Here is a 15,635-nt window from a genome sequence, read left to right as displayed (position 1 = left end):
AGAGATGCACCTGAGGTGAGGCCAGGGGCTGCTGGCATGGGAGCAAGACAGGGACGCCCACAGGTGAGGGGCTGGAGACAGAGCCCTCAGCCATGGTGTCCCTCAGGCCAACCAACCTGCCAGTCCAGAGTCACAGATGGAAACCTGGGCTCAGCCCGGACGCCTAGACCAGGGCTGGACCCTGCCATCCTGGGGGTCAAGGTGATGGCCCTGAGTGAGCGAGGCTGCAGGGTCACAGCATTCAAAGGCCACTCTGAGGACCAGTCTCCTATCCTGAGCACTCAGGTCACTGACCAGAGCACCGAGGCTAAGAGAGACCTGGTCCTGGGCACCAGGATGGATACAGAGCAGGTGGTCCAGGCACTGGGACCTCGGCAAGCAGCCGCAGAAGGGCCCTGGGTTCAGAGTGACCTGTGCTCCCCTCCAGGTTAATACCATAATGGATGTCAAAGGACAGCACCCCAGGGTTTGGGGAAGGGACGAGGGGCCAGGAGGGGCCACTGGAAGCCCACCTGGTGAGCCTGTGGGGAGAGCTGGGCCAGCTGGGAGGTCAGGCGAGGGCCTTCTGTGCAGCCCAAGTCAGGGGCCCTGAGCCCACCTGCCCTTCTCCCAACATTCTCAGCCTGCCCGGGGGCAGAGGAGATGCTGTCAAGGTTGAACCAGCAGCTTCCTCCTCTTGCCAGACTCAGCAGTGTAGAGGCAAGTGAATCTGCGTCTTTCCAGGGTCTCCTCCACTTGCTCAGGCTAGGGGTCCCCCAGAGAAAGCCGAGACCCCTAAGACCACAGGATGGGACCCACGTAGGTCCTTGTTGCCTTGGTCTCCCCATTCAGGGCTGGGCCAGGGCACCTCAAACGCACACAGGAAGGATGGTCTGGGCACCCTGAGCCCTGCCACTGCCCCCTGCCCCATGGACTCAGGGACCCAGCCTGTCCAGAACCCCCTGGCAGCCTGGCTTCCCTCCCCGCTCACTTCCAGAGGGTTTCCGCTCCCTTTCTCTCCCATTGTTTTCCTCCTCGGCCCCCCGCCAGCCCAGCTAGGGTACAGGGGGCATCGGTCTGGGGCTCTGAGAAACCTGGCCTGGGTAGGTTTCTTCCCAGTCCTCGTGGCAGGGGCGGGAATTAGGGGCTCAGTGAGGGGTGGGGGTGTCAGACAGCCCTAGATGTGAATCACTTAGCTGTGTGGAGAAGTGATTTCCCTTCTCTGAGCCTCAGTCTCTTCATCTGTAAAATGGGGGTGATAATAACCCCTTCCTGACACAGTTGTGGGGATGAAGTGAGATATTCCATTATGGCCAAGTCCTCACGGTGGTGACTGGAACAAAGGAAGTACCCAGTGAGGATGGCTGCTTTGTTCGTGCCTAAGACGGGCAGGCGCTCTGGGTGAGAGACGTTATTAGAAGGTACCAGTGGGGACTTCCCTGGAGGTCCAGTGATTAGGACTCTGAGCTTTCACTGTCTGGCCCGGGTTCAATCCCTGGTCGGGGAACCAAGACCCGGCAACCTGCTCAGCGTGGCCAAAAGAAAACAAGAAGAAGAAGAAGGTACCAGTGGGACAAGGAAGGTCTGTCTGAGTTGTCCGCAGATGAGGCCCACGGCCCCAGAATGCCCTCTCTTCCTGCTGTCTGCCTAGTTCCTCTGGCAGGTCAGATGGCAGCAGAGGTGGACAGAGGGAAGCCCCCTACACATGTTCACATCCATGGAGAATGCCAGCCCCAGCCCTGGAAGCTCTGAGTGACCTTCCAGAAACTGCCCCCACTTCAGGAGCAGGTGTCCCCCCGGGACACTGGCCACAGAGCAGGTAGGCTCAGGGCTGACCCTAGCAGCCCTAGCAGCCCCAGGTTCTTGCCTTCCAGGAGAGCCCGGGGAACCAGCTCCAACACTGGCAAAGCCTGCCTCTGACTTTGGAAGGCTTGACAAGGCAGGGGACCACCCTTGGATGCCCGACACCTCATCTGAAGGCCTGGGGGACAGGACAGGATGACCCCTGTAACTGAGCTGGTCTGCTTCCCCTCCTGGGCTGGGCATGGCAGCATCCCTTCTCAGGGCCTCAGAGCCCTCAGCGCCCCACGCCCCAACCCCATCCATCTCTACCTCTGCTCTCTGTCTTCCCCACCCACCCCACTTGCAGAGTGGCAGGGAGGAGCAGTGGTTAAGGACACAGACTTTGGAGGCAGACCACCCGGTTTGAACCCCAGCTCTGCCACCCAACGGCTGAGAGGACCTTAAGCCTCGGGCTCCCGTCTGTAAAATGGATTAATGACGACAACGGTACCCCATTCCAGGGAGGCTGGAAGGAGTTAATACAAGTAAAGGCCTCAGAACTGTATCTGGCCCCTGGTGAATACTCAGTAAATGTTTGCCCTCGTTATTTTTTATTTGTGTCTCCGTCTTGCATGTTTGTTGACTCAGATTTTCCATGAGTCCCGAGGTGCACGAGGAGGGATGAAGCTCTGTGGTCTAAACTGCGTGTTGCTCCCTGGGCCTCCAGGCTGGAGGCGACGGCAAATGAAGGATTCCTTTCAACTGGGGCCAGTGATGCTCCAATAAAACTTGACCACAGGATGCAGAACCGGCGGCTCTGTGCTCACATCCCAGGCCCCGGAGGCTGGGCCAGCACCAGAGCGGAGGCCATTCTGGGCGGGGAGGCAGCGAAGCCCTCAGCCCCGGGCCACAGGCTGGCAACGCTTCTCTGCATTCCCAGTGCCTCTCTCCTCTGCTTCCCCCCACCCCACCCTCCATGCCAAATATCTGGCCTCCACCCCATAGTAGTTTGTGCCTCCTGTCATAGAAGGCAAGGAGTCTCAGAATTCTAGATGCTTGGAATTATAGGGTTGGAGTACAGTGATAGAAAGCTATCTAACGCAGCTTTGGGCTCTTTGTGAGAACAGCCTCTGCCATCTTCCTGACGGTAAGCAGCCCTGCCAGCTTGGATCCCCCTGTGACAGGGAGCTCACTACCACAATCACTTGAGAATCCCACATTCTTTCACTCCTTAGGGTCCCATGGCCCCAGTGGGGTCAGAAGGGTCATGTCCCCCATTGAGGAAGAGCCAGTCCAGGCCACCACTGGGCAGTGCCCATGGCGTGAGAGTTTCCTCCAACCCAGACCTGCCTTCTCCCCCCGGGAGACCCCATGCTGTGTCTCTGCCCCAGGAGCCCCTTGCCCCGAGGTGGTCTGTCCCACATACCAGCCCCAGTTCCCTCAGGCCACCTGCTTTTCCAGGCTCTCTTCTCTGAGTCTGGGGCCTCTGGAAACTTCTAACCCCATCCTGCCAAGCACATGTATTGGCAGAGAAGGGGGTAGAAAGGAAGTGACAGGTGGGCACATGTGAGGTGTGCTCCGTGACAGGGACCCAGTGAAGTCCCACTGTCAGCCCATGGGTGGTTCACCCTGCAGCACCCTAGGCACCCCAGAAGGGGGTGGGCAGGCAGGCAATCCTGGAGGCCCTACAGGCTCTTTCAAACAATGCCACGTGGCTGCCGGTTGAGTTGGTGCAGAGCGGCAGCTGTCACCACTCCCATCAGGGGACATGTGTCTACATTATGTCCAAACTCAGCTATTCCCAAGGCAGCCCCCAGGAGAAGCCCTGTGAGCTATGACATCAGAAGGGAAGAGGGAGCCCTCGACACACCGGAACCCCACCTCAGGGCAGGGCACTCCAGGCAGCACCGACTCCACTCCCTCTGGGCGTGGGGTGAGGCGGGATGGCCACAGGGCTCCGGCCTCCAGATGTGCAGCCAGCATTCCGCTGTGGAGACACAGCAGAGCAGCAGCCAGGGGCCAGATGCGCTGCGTTAACCTGGGAGCAGGCTCTTCGGGACCCAAACGCTCCATGTTTAGCCGCTAGCCGGCTTTGGGCTCCAGATGTGGGCCTGGGGTGGGGACGGGACGCAGCTCCAGATGTGTGCGGTCACAGCAGGAGGGCCCTGGGGCTTTGAGGCCTGGGCCAAAGGGCCTCCCTCCTCACACCCTCTCCAGCACCCCGAACCCTAGCCCACAGGCCTCGGGGCCGAGAGGGATTCAGGATTCACTAAAACGTTGACCCAGGAGCCACAGCGCCCAGAGGCCCCTGCCTCATTTCATGAGCAGGGACAGGGCCCAGGGACCTGCCCAGGGTCATGTAAGTCAGGGACAGGCAGGACCCCAATGGGAACAAAGGGTCTGAAGTCCCTCAGACTACAGGCAGCTTGTTGGGGGGGTGCAGCTTCCGGGGCTGGATGTCTGCCTCTCCCCACCCCCACCCAGACACTCCCAGCCACAGACTTAGGCGACCTAGGGCTTAGCTGGGGCAGCAGGGGGAGGGGACGCTGCCCTGCCCATTGAGGCAGCGTCCCTGGGGTGCGGGGACACAGTGCAGCCCCAGGAGAATCTCAGAGGATGAAACCTTGCTCTGGAGGCCCCGCCCCTCAGCCTCCTCCTCCAAACAGTGGTGCTCCCCTGGGGACTGGAGGGACAGGAGCCCAGCTAGGCAAGAGACCCCAGACCACTGCGCCCCTCTGCCCCTGACCCCAGGCTCTCAGCCACCAAGCTGGAAAGAGGTGCTTCTGGGGACTTCCCTAGTGGTCCAGTGGATAAGCCTCCCTGCTTCCCCTGCAGGGGGCACGGGTTCGATCCCTGGTCCGGGAACTAAGGATCCTGCATGCCACGTGGCAGCGGCCAAAAAAAAAAAAAAAAAAAGAGGTGCTTCTGCTCACTGAGCACCACTGTATGCGAGCCATGTGCAAACTCCTTACCTGCCACCTAGGTTCCCCACAGCTCCTGTGTGGGTGCGGTGTCCCCATCTCGGAGATGGGAGCTCCCGGAGGAGCCCAGGCTGGGCCAGGCAGGGCTGGAGGACCAGGGACCAGCCCCTGGCCCGGGCTTGGGGGTCCGCAGGCTGGGGGATCAACACAGTGTCTGAGGAAAGCCGTCCTAAGGGAGCCCCGAGGGGGTACCGTCCCTGGCCTGGCCCTCCTCTCCCCACATAGCACATCTGTCCTTATGATGGGACAGCCTAGAGGAGCCCAGAGGCCCCTGCGGCAGCCCCTCCTCAGTGTCCGGAGCCGCCCTCCACCACGCCTTCCAGCAGACCCTAGCAGTGCGGCCGAGAGGGCAAGGCTGGAGGCCGAGGGCAGGCCCTCAGAAAGCCCCTCATCCTCTTCAAGCTTCAGTCCCCACGTCTGCACAGTGGCCCCAGCTCTGGACTCTTGACCCAGGAGGGCATGGTGGCCACAGTGGGCAGAGGTTGGAGGTCAGGCCCACCTGACCCCAGCAACTGCTGGGAATCCCAGCCTAGAGGAGGCCTCTGGGCCCGACCGAGGAGAGGGGTGGGCAGGCCCAGCTGCCCCGAGGCGAGATGCACTAATAGGTTATGTCAGGCGAGAGCTCTGGAGAGGGGGCCGCGCCTCTCAGCTCTGGCAGCCCCACCTGGGGCCCGCGCCCAAGAGCTGGGGCCTGGAGAGCGATGTTGGCTTGACTCTGCGTGCAGCGTGAGAGCCCAGGAGGGGGCTGCCGGGCCCTGAGCGGAGAAGCATCAGTTAGCCATGGTTGCCCAGAAGGCAAGACACGGATGAGCCCCACCCCCTGTCGGACCCCTGCTGGGTGGTAAACACAGACACACCCTCCGTGGGCTGCAGGGTCTGTCCAAGCTTGGTGGGGAACAGAGCCCTGGGATGACCCCCAAGCCTCAGGCGGGTCCTCTCGCATCCCCTCACTTCCTCCTCTGCCCAGAGCCCCACCCCGGGACTCCAGGATCCCATCCCCTGACTTCTCATCCCATACTCTCGCTGTTCTGCCCGGGGTCTGCCCAGTACTCCCCCATCCTCCGAGATGCACCTTGACACCACTGGCCCTCCTGGGGTTCAGATGGGGTCAGGAGCTGGAGGACAGGGACAGACCTGAAATGAGCCCCGCTCTGAGGGCTGTGGGCTCAGGGGGTGACTAGGATCCCAAGGAAGTAGATGGGTGCTCAGTGGGAGGGGCGGGGGGGTCAATGAAAGGCCAGGGACCTAGGCCTGGGGCTGAGCAGGAGGGTCCCTCACAAGCACGGCTGGGCGTCCAGGGCCCTGTGTGTCTTGGCTCAGTGGGACCCCTGGGCCGCCAGGTATGTAACAATTCCAGCCATTTCCTGCCCTATTAATGAGAAAGGGGCTGATATAAATACACGCTCAGCATAAATAAATACAGGCCAGGCCTGGGACTGCATAGCAGACAGATTGCGTGGAGCTGCTGGCCAGCCCTGCAGCCAGTCCCCCCACCCTGCCTGCACCTCCCGCCCACCGTCCCCCACTTGTTTTCCTCCATCAGGCCAGGGCCCCTCCACACTCTCAGGCCTGAGACAGATGGACTGATCGCCCGCCCTCTTGACCTCAGAGCAAGGTCCCCGTGGCCCCTGGGAAGGCCGCATGCCCAGGAGAGGGAGCTGCGGCTCCCAACGTCTCCCACACCAGGCCTGGTACAGTTCATGCAGAGGCCCAGCACAGCCCAGGGAGGCCCAAGGCTACAGTTGTACCTGTTCCCAGGTGGGGAAACTGAGGCTCGCGTGATTAAGGACTTGCCCAAGGTCACACAGACGAAGTGGTGGGTCCAGGATTCAAACCTGAGGCTGTCTGACCCCAAGAGGCCTCTGATCTTCCCACTGCCTGTGAGGAAAAGCCAAGGGCAGATTCACACCTTCCTCCCTCCTTCCCAAGCCCTGGCCCCCTGATGCCAGGGCCCCTGGAAGGCCCGGGAGGACTTATGTTCAGGGCCTGGAGCTGTAAGCTTCATACAGCCAGATCTCAGCTCACATTAAGAGCCCAGCGGAGCTGCACAGGCCGGCCCCTCCTGTCCAGCTGGCGACCAACTAACTCCCAGCTGGGGCGTCCAGGATATTGGGGTTCCCTGAACGCTGGCTGTCTCATCGGGGATCACCAGGTCACCGACCTTGCACAGACATGGAGGGGAGGCCTAACGATACGTATAGTGTGACTGGATCCCTGTCAGTACAATCTATAGGCGCATTGAGTGCATGCACGCAGGTTTGCATCTGTGTTGTGACTGGAGAGATAGTCCACACACAGCTGACCCTGTTTCTCAGAAGTTTAGAACCAGAGAAAAGGAAAGAGTTTTACCTTAACATCTCTGTACTTCAGGTAATTAAAACAACAACAACAACATTTTTTTAGTAGAAGGAAAAAATACCCCCCCTCCCCTTCACCCCCCATGACCCTCCACCCCCGTCCACTGCCAAGGGCTGCACGAGTCTCATCACTGGTCCGCAGCTCCATCCCGGATCTTGTCCTCTCTCCCAGGTGGCACAGGTACTTGCCACCTCCCTCCATTCTTGGCCTTTGAGGCCCCTCTCCACCTGCTCCCTGCCTCCCACCTCCCCCGCCCCCCACCCCACCCCCAGGATACAGCGCTGTCAAGGACCATCTTGGTCCCTGGCAGCTCAAAGGCCATTCAGCTCCACAGGCCTGCTCCGGGGCCTCCTTCCCATCCCCCCCGTCCCCACCTTCAGCAGTGGGCCAATGTCACACACTTCTGCCCTCAGCTTTCCCTGCGTGCTGTGTGTGGGTTCTGGAATCCCAGCTGTGCTGACCCCTTCACCAGGACCTTGCAGGGCCTTCCCCAGCAGGTGCTCTGCCTGGTCGGCCAGCTGGGAGCCCTTCAGAGTCTCCCCACGGGGGCAGGCCAGGCCTGCCCCCTCGGACTCAGATGAAGGGCCTGGAAGTTCACCCCACACCCACCCTGGGCCATCTGCAGGTTTACATGAGAGGCAGGGCAGGAATCCAGCCCTAACTTCCCTGGGAACCAGAATGGAGAAGGAGAAAGCAGGGCAGAGCTCTCCAGAATGTCTTCCCACACTCACACCGCAGTCAGGCTTGGGAATGAGTAAGCGGTGATCGCTGACTCCCAAGAAACCGTCCCTCCCCTCCTCTCACAGAATCACTCACCTAAGAGCGCCGTCAGGGGGATCTGACCCACTGCAGCCTGAGCTTGCATTGGCTACGTCAGCACCCCTTCAGTGGCACCTGAGCAGCTAGGGCTGAGTGCTGAGATACCGGGTGTTTCCCCCTCCCTGGAGGAGCTGGATCTGCGGATGGATTTGTGGGTGAGTGGGTGGATGGGTGCGTAGGTGTGTGTGTGGGTGGACGGATGGACGGATGGTTGGATGGGTGGGTGGGAAAATGAGTGGCCAAGTATGTGAGTGGATGCATGGGCTAGTTTCAGACTGGCCCAGGAGTAACTACTCCTCAAAGGAATTTTCTAAATCTCTGAAATGTGAGGACCTGGCACCCCCCAGAGGCCAGAGTCTCTAACTACCCATCATCCCTAAAGCCTTGAGCACCAAGTCTTGAGAAGCAGGGACATGGACCTCGATGAAGTTAGGGGTTCTAGGAAATGAAGAAACCTTGGGTCCAGTGCTGGCCCTTCCCCTGACTTACTCTGGGACCTTGGGAAGGTTCAACCTTCTGAGGCTCCGTTTTCTCATCTGGATACCTGTGCTGGTCAGTGGTTTAAACAAAATTATGTGTGGAAAGTGTCTGCAAGGGTTACCTGGCACATACCAGGTGCTCACCGGAGGTAACTTCCTTCCCAGAGGCAGCCCTAGGACACGCATGCACCCACACACACGCCCGAGCGCACACGCACACACATACACACACCCCCAGCCCAGTACGGAAGAGGGACAGAGAGTGAGACTCTAGGCCGGATCAGACAGGAGAGGCAGATGGGCACACGTTTATTCTACAGGAGCTCCAGGCTCTGGCAGAACTGGCCCAGCCTCGGGGGCCAGGGGCTCAGGGAGCGGGGACTCACACAAGAGCCCCAAGGCCTTCTGGGGCTCAGCCTTCTGGGCCTGGGCCAGCTGGGCTGTGTGCTCAAAGGCAGCCTGCAGCAGGTGGGAGGCGAGGCAGGTGGTCCAGGTGACAAAGTAGGCCAGGTGCCAGGAGGTGAGTGCCGCCATGCTCTCCACACCGCAGTGCAGACGCTTCAGCAGTGCCGGTGTCCCCAGCACTACGCGGTTCTCCAGCAGAGCCTGGGAGGGGCAGGTGGATGGGCAGGTGACGGCCAGGAGCTCACACGCTGTACTACCTGCTGCCAGCCTCCGCCCCCGCCCAGCCCAGGCCCAGTGCCCCAGGCCTGCCCTCCCCAGCCTGTCCCACACCCACCCCACCCACCTTCCTGGGCAGCCGGCCCAGGCTGCAGCAGTGGGCTTTCTGGCACAGTCTCCAGGTCGGCAGTAGCAGCAGCCCAGCAGCCAGCATCAGGCCGTGCAGATATGACAAGAGCAGGTCTGTCCAGGTGGCCGCAGAGAGGCCCAGCTGCTCCCAGGCACCCAGCCGCTTCAGGGCCAGGCCCGAGGCCCGGGCACAGCCCAGCACGCCTGCCCACACCAGCCTGGGCGCCCGACGCACCAGCCACACAGGGACTTCTATCAGTGTCAGCCCAGCCTGTAGAACCCGGCCCACGGGGCAGGCTGAGATCTTGGCGGGTGGGTGGGACCCCTGGGCCTCCTGGGTCAGCCCTGACAGCCAGCGGTTAAAGAGGGTGGTCTTGAGGGGCAGGAAATTGCAGAGGTGGGCCCGGTTCTGGGCCAGCTGCAGGAGGAGGAGACAATCACCACCCGTTGCCACTCACCTGCGGCAGGAGCCCTCCCTGTCCCAAGTTTTATTGTGGGGGTGGGGATGCCAGGCCGCCCTGGGCCGTGCCCTCCCCCCTCAATCCCCACCCCCCAAGAACGATCTTTATTTGTCACTTGGAAGGACTCCATTCTCAGGAGGGAGCTTTAGAGGTGTTTCATATTATATTTGATTTTCTTTCCTTTGGGTTGTTTTTGTTTGTTTTGTGTTTTGCATTTTGTTTTTGTAGCACTAGGCGGCTTGCGGGATCTTAGTTCCCTGACCAGGGATCGAACCCAGGCTGATGGCAGTGAAAGCGCTGAGTCCTAACAACTGGACCACCGAGGAATTCCCTTTCCTTTGGGTTTAAATGGTTATTTACAAACCTCCAGACTGAAGGAGGTTGATCTATTATCATCATCATCATTATATAAGGAATGACGATTGCCCTCAGCCCTCTAATCCTGCAGGATTTGAACCCAGGGCATTTCCTTCTCCCGAGCACCTGGGATTCCTTCTTATCAGTTGCCTCTTGGTGTCATGAGGGCAGCTGGGGACAAAGGCTGTGCCATTAGGGGTAGACAGTTGTGAGGCACAGGGACAGTGACAGAATGAATGACTGACCTACTGTGAGGGCTAAGGAGGGGGAACACAAGAAGATGTCCAGATTCCTGTCCTGGGTGACAAGGTAGATGTGATGTCTCCCATCCACTGGGAGAAAGAGTGGGCCTGGATGGGGAAAGAGGCTGGAAATGAGACTCACTGGAGTCCTGGAGCTGAACAGCCCCTCATCAGAGCCCTAAAGCCTCCAACCCCAAAGCATCGCCAACCCACCAATCCGGACCCCACATGCTCTGGTCCAGAGGACCACCTGGGGCCCTAGGGTACAGTGGTGTGGAAGGCAGTCACCCGGGGTTGGCTGTGTGCCCCACTGTGGGCGGGATCAGCAGAGCCAAGGGGGTGGAGCAATGCTGAGAAAGGAAGGAGGTCCAGGGGTCCAGCTAGGAGGGGAATCAAGATGGAAACAGGAGCTGCACCTCCACCCCTCAGCTCGTGAGGTAGAAACCAGGAAGGAGAGAAACCTGTCATATCCCACATGATCCTATAAGATAGGCTACAGGAGAGGAAACAGAGGCTCAAAGAGGTGGAGCAATTTGCCCCAAGTCACACAGCTAAAGAGTAGAGCAGCTGAGATTCCAATCCAGCCATGTCTGTCTCTCTACTGCCCTGTGTAATCTCCCCTTTCTCTGCCACAGGAGACCCTTTTCTGATAACTCAGCCCACTGAGGAGTTGTGATTTGGAGACGTGACCCCAATGGTCAGCATTTGCATGTTTGAAAAAGACAGATGGGACGGGCGAAACTTAACCCACAGGAGTGACCCTCTATAGAGAAAATTCTAGCACTGTGGCTTGTGGGTGGGGCTTCTGAGAACTGTCGGATTACTCCGGGAGGGAGGCAGCCACCTTGTTTCACCTGCGGAGTCCAGCAGCTCTGAGGTGGCCCTCCCCCCCCCCCCCCCCAACCCCACCCACCAGTGCGGAGAGTCCCCAAAGGCTGGATCTGACCGGAGGGACGGACTCCATGTCTGTCCCTCCTACCCCCCCTCCAGGTGGGAGAGGCAGGGTGACCTCACAGATACTGCAGGGTGGGGGCCAAGTTACCATGGGGACCCAGCTGCCGCAAAAGGCTCTCCTTTACCTGCCTCCCATCCCATTGCTGAACGGAAACTGGGGTATTTGTCCTCCACATCCTGTCGACTTCCTAATTGGAGACTGCTCCCAGGGACATCAACTCCACGAACCTCCCGTCCACCCAGCATGGGCGGCCAAGGCAGCGTATGGGCGCTGTGCCTTCCCACGTCCTTCCAAATCCCGAAGGAGCAAACGCCTGGGATACAGAAATCTCCACCCCCAGGGCCTCAGGTGACAAAATGTTTGGAGGCAGATGGAAGCCTCAGCCACCCAAATCTGAAATCTCCTACCTAACCGCCCCCATCCATCCTTCTTGCATTTTGCTAAAGGTTGGTCCCCAGTCACAGAAGCAGAGAAGTGCGGCTGTGACCTTTATTCTACGATGTTAGTGATGTGTCAGTGGGTTCTGAGATTCAGTTAGAGGAGGGCAGGAGAGAGAAAATGTGCCCAGAGGATCCTGGAGAGAGGCATTCTCAGAGGGAAAAGGGGCACTTGTCTGAGTGAAACCCCTCAGGGCCACAGGCTGCCTGGAGCATCTCAGAGAGGTTTCTGGAGCCATGGATCAGGGTCAAAGGCTTAGAAATCTGGGAGAATCCAGAACCTTGATCACAGCGTTTCCTGCATTGTTTTCCTGTCTGGGTCCCATCAGATGCCCCAAGATGCTGCAAGATGAGGCTCTCACACCTTTTAGAAATTTTTTAAAGACGCCCTCTGGTGGCAGGATCCTGTGAGTGCAGGGCACCGTGAGCAGAGGGCCCCTCTGCCCTGGCACACAGCGCGATTTCAGTCTCGCTACCCTCCTCGGCCAGGACCCTTGTGCAGTATACGACCCGCCCAGCTGTACATGGCAACCTGCCATAATGAGTCCCTGGAAGGTCAAAGACAACCTTTGCCCAGGGCAAGTCCTGTTCACCCATTTGTTTCCTCCCCACGGGGCAACAGCAGGGGCCCAGAGGGTAAAGCGTGCAAAGTCCCTCCACTCTGTCCTCTGCCCTTGCCCCTCCCCTACCCACCCTCTATGTCTCCAACGCTATGTCCCTGAGGGGTCGCTGAGGCTTCAGAAAGGCCACCTTGAGCTAAGTTTTGAAGGATGGGTAGGAGTTTTCCAGAGAAGAAAGTATGAAGGATGGTCCGGGCAGAGGGGACAGGATGATTCCAACAATTCAGTATTACTAGAGCATAAAGTAGGAGGTGGGAGGAGCACGAGGTAGATGGTGAGGTCGGCAAGGACCACATGGGTCATAGAATATTCTATCAAATGATAGGAGCCATGGAAAAGCCAAGGCAGCAAGGCACTGGACATCAATGGGGGCTTTACAACAGTCCCTCCAGCTGCATGAGGAGGCTAGACTAGGTCAGAGAAGGGCTCTTGGGGGGAAAGGGGGAGATCTTATAGGAACCCACAACAACAAGCTCTCCAGGCAAGAGATGATGGCAGCCAGGACGGGGGCTGAAGTGGCCAGATGCCAGAAACATGTGGAAGGTGGAACTGACAGAGTTAGAAGCTGTCAAGAATGGTGAAAGGTCCAAGATGGTACCCTACTTGCAAGCTACCAGTCGGCCTGCTGGGGTTTCTTGGATGCTGGTAGAAGGCACAAGACTCATGGGTCAGAGAGGATGGACAATGTATTACAGCACTAGCAGTAACCTGGAGTATAACTATTTTGCTTTGGCTCTTTGAGTCCCAAATCCCACAGGGTGACATGAAAAGGGGCAGATGGTACCTGTACACTGAGTGGGTGAATCACAGAAGAGAAACCCTGAGCTTAGGGAACCCCAATCTTTTCTGATGGGCAATAAGCAAGCCTGCCCTTTGCTCCTGAGAGAGACATTATTTTTATCATGCTGGACCATGCCTGTGCTTTGAGAAGAAGTTACGTATTCCAAGCCATGCTGGAAAAGATCGCTCAGAACAAAAAGCAACCGATTCCTCTGCAGAAACACAGGAGATCTGTGGGGAATTGTTTCCCAGCAGAAGTTTGAGGAAAGAGAGGTAAAGCGAGGCAGGGGTCAGGGGGTCCTCTTCAGAAGGCTTGGGCAAAGGGTAGATGGAGGTACTGCCCACTAAGGTGGGGGTTGGAGGAGGAGCGGGTTTTGGGAAGAGCCTGATTGCTGGGAGTCAGATGATGGGGGCTGAAACTAGCCTTTGCAATTTGTTTTCCATCCTGTCTCTCCTCCCCTCTTTGGCTTGCCCCCAACCATGACCCCTGTTAAAAAGAAACAACAGGCCCCAAATGGAGTCACTTGTGCTAAGCCCCTCCAGGCCTTAATATTTAACCTAATTGCAATTTCAGCCCCCAGGAGTGGAATTTTAAGCCAATCCATCTGGAATTTCCTGGTCAGCACTAATGAGGTAATCTGCCTAAGACCCCCTGCCTTCCTCTAGGGGAAGGTGACCTGGCTCGAAATAATCCACCTTCTTAATTTCCTTTTCCCGCCCTCCTTCTGCCTATGAAAGCCTTCCGTTTTGTATACCTCCTCAGAGCACTTTTCTACTTGCTAGATGGGATGCTGACTGTTCATGAATTATTGAATAAAGCCAATTAGATCTTCAAATGTACTCAGTTGAATTTTGGCTTTTAACAGATTTGGTGGCAGGGGTGGGATCCAAAGTGAACTGCTGATGGCTTTTGGGGACAATGAGAAAGACAAGTGTGGTACCCGGACACCCCTTTTTGAGTTCACTGTCTTTCTCAGCATTTCTGAAGCCAGGGGAAGTTCCTCATGACTGTGAGCTCTGCTCTCTTTGTGTCAAGCTCCTGGTCTAATTGGCTTTCCAGTTAGTTCCCCATTTGTTTGGAATCTTTCCCCAAATTCCACATTGGGAGCTGCCACGGCTACAGTAGTTCCCCCATTTGTCTGGAATCAGGCTGCCGTCTTCATTTGCTAAGGTCTGCTGGTTCAATGCTTTCCCCCAGTCCAAAGTTCCCCAGGAATTGTTGGTAGTTACCAGCTGGAGTTGGACTGGGTCCAACTTGAGCTGGACTGGGTCCAGTAAAGACTATTGCTAACAGGAATCTCAGAAGCCAAAAAGTTGCAAAACTTGGTGGGTGCTCTGCAAACACTGGAGACATCCAAATCAAATTGGCTAGGAAGAGAAGTAGCTAACATCAAAGTAGACTGTTTCCACTCAGGACACTGGATCAAGATTTTATACTTTAACTAAAAATGAAACTCTCTCTTCTCCCTCTCCTTTACCCTGGCGTTGGCCTGGAAAGATAACGTCATCACCCATATCTCCCAGGCCATTGCTAGGGGGTGTAAGCTCTGGAATTTAGAACAATTTTTTATTTCAGGCTAGAAGATTCTCACCCCATATGCACTAAAAACCTGAATGACCCCTGGCTTAGGAGTAAATCCAATGGGAGTATGATCAGAAACCTCTCCTTAACTCTTGAAACATTGCCGATTCCATTGCTAAGACACTAGCTACCCAGCAAAGATCCTTAGACTCTCTGGCCAAAGTTGTTCTTTATAACAGGATTATCTTTTAGCTGAGCTGTTCTGTGGCCAACACCACCTGCTGTACCTAGAATGAACACTTCTGGGGAAGCTGAAACTCAATTACATAAGATCACTGAGCAAACGACTTGGCTTAAAAAGGTGACTCCTTCAATGGAGTCTTTCTTTGATTAATTTGATTTTGATTGGTTTGGGTCTTGGAGACCCATGGCTCCCAAGTGCACTCTTAACATTGGGAATTATCCCGCTTATAGTTATAATAATATCCCTGGTGCATTTCATTCTCTCTAAAGCTTTAAATGCATATTTACAGCTGCTAATCACCAAGCAAATCTCCCTAAGACTGGACCTCAAAAAAGGAACAAAGAGAATGATTGACTAAAAAATTGTGAGTCTGGAGTTGTGCAACCTGTGAATACTACACAGATTCAGCAACGAAGCAGCATCACCAAAAACTGAGAACTACAGAGCAGTAGGTGAGTGGTACTGATGCTTAAAATTTTGATCACATCTCTCAGTTAGGTTGAGAGTTTGATCAAAGTGAGGGGGAGTTGTTAGAAAGAAACTACAGGCCCAAAATGGAGTCACTTGTGCTAAGCCCCACCGAGACTTAATGCCTAACCTAATTGCAATTTCAGCCTCTCTCAGGAGCGGTGTTTTAAACCAAGTAGTCTGGAATTACCTGGTCAACACCAGTGAGGTAATCTGCCTAAGACCCTCTGCCTTCCCCTAAGGGAAGATGACCCTGCCTAAATTAATCCACTGTCTTTACTTTCTTGCCCCACCCTCCTTCTGCCTGTAAAAGCCTTCCATTTTGTACAGCTCCTCACAGCACCTATCTACTTGCTAGGTGGGATGCTAACCCTACTCATGAATTTTTGAATAAGGCCAAT

The 15,635-nt window shown here is 56.8% G+C and overlaps 1 protein-coding gene across 1 annotated transcript; it reads right to left on the bottom strand.

Annotated features, from left to right (window-relative positions):
- Nucleotides 1-8,692: 8,692 nt before the first annotated feature.
- TMEM270 (transmembrane protein 270) lies at nt 8,693-12,192 on the bottom strand. Its single transcript, XM_027125486.1, has 3 exons — nt 11,122-12,192; nt 9,147-9,566; nt 8,693-9,004 (listed from the first exon to the last, which is right to left on the bottom strand). The coding sequence occupies exons 1-3, from the start codon at nt 11,251-11,253 to the stop codon at nt 8,708-8,710; spliced, it is 849 nt and encodes a 282-aa protein (XP_026981287.1). The 5' UTR covers nt 11,254-12,192; the 3' UTR covers nt 8,693-8,707.
- Between the last annotated feature and the right edge of the window lie 3,443 nt (nt 12,193-15,635).

The sequence above is a fragment of the Aethalodelphis obliquidens genome, unplaced genomic scaffold (assembly GCF_003676395.1).
Source record: "Aethalodelphis obliquidens isolate GAN/ISIS:26980383/991018 unplaced genomic scaffold, ASM367639v1 scaffold30, whole genome shotgun sequence".
Taxonomy (NCBI): Eukaryota; Metazoa; Chordata; class Mammalia; order Artiodactyla; family Delphinidae; genus Aethalodelphis; species Aethalodelphis obliquidens.
This window is presented reverse-complemented; position numbering and strand designations above follow the sequence as displayed.

What these genes read in the sequence shown, in the direction of transcription:
- TMEM270 (XM_027125486.1), bottom strand. Translation starts at nt 11,253, where the DNA reads ATGGTAACTTGGCCCCCACCCTGCAGTATCTGTGAGGTCACCCTGCCT. An exon ending in TTTGGGGACTCTCCGCACTG is followed by an intron (nt 9,567 to 11,121) that starts GTGGGTGGGGTT and finishes CTCCTCCTGCAG; the next exon opens with CTGGCCCAGAACCGGGCCCA. An exon ending in TGGGCCGGCTGCCCAGGAAG is followed by an intron (nt 9,005 to 9,146) that starts GTGGGTGGGGTG and finishes TGCCCCTCCCAG; the next exon opens with GCTCTGCTGGAGAACCGCGT.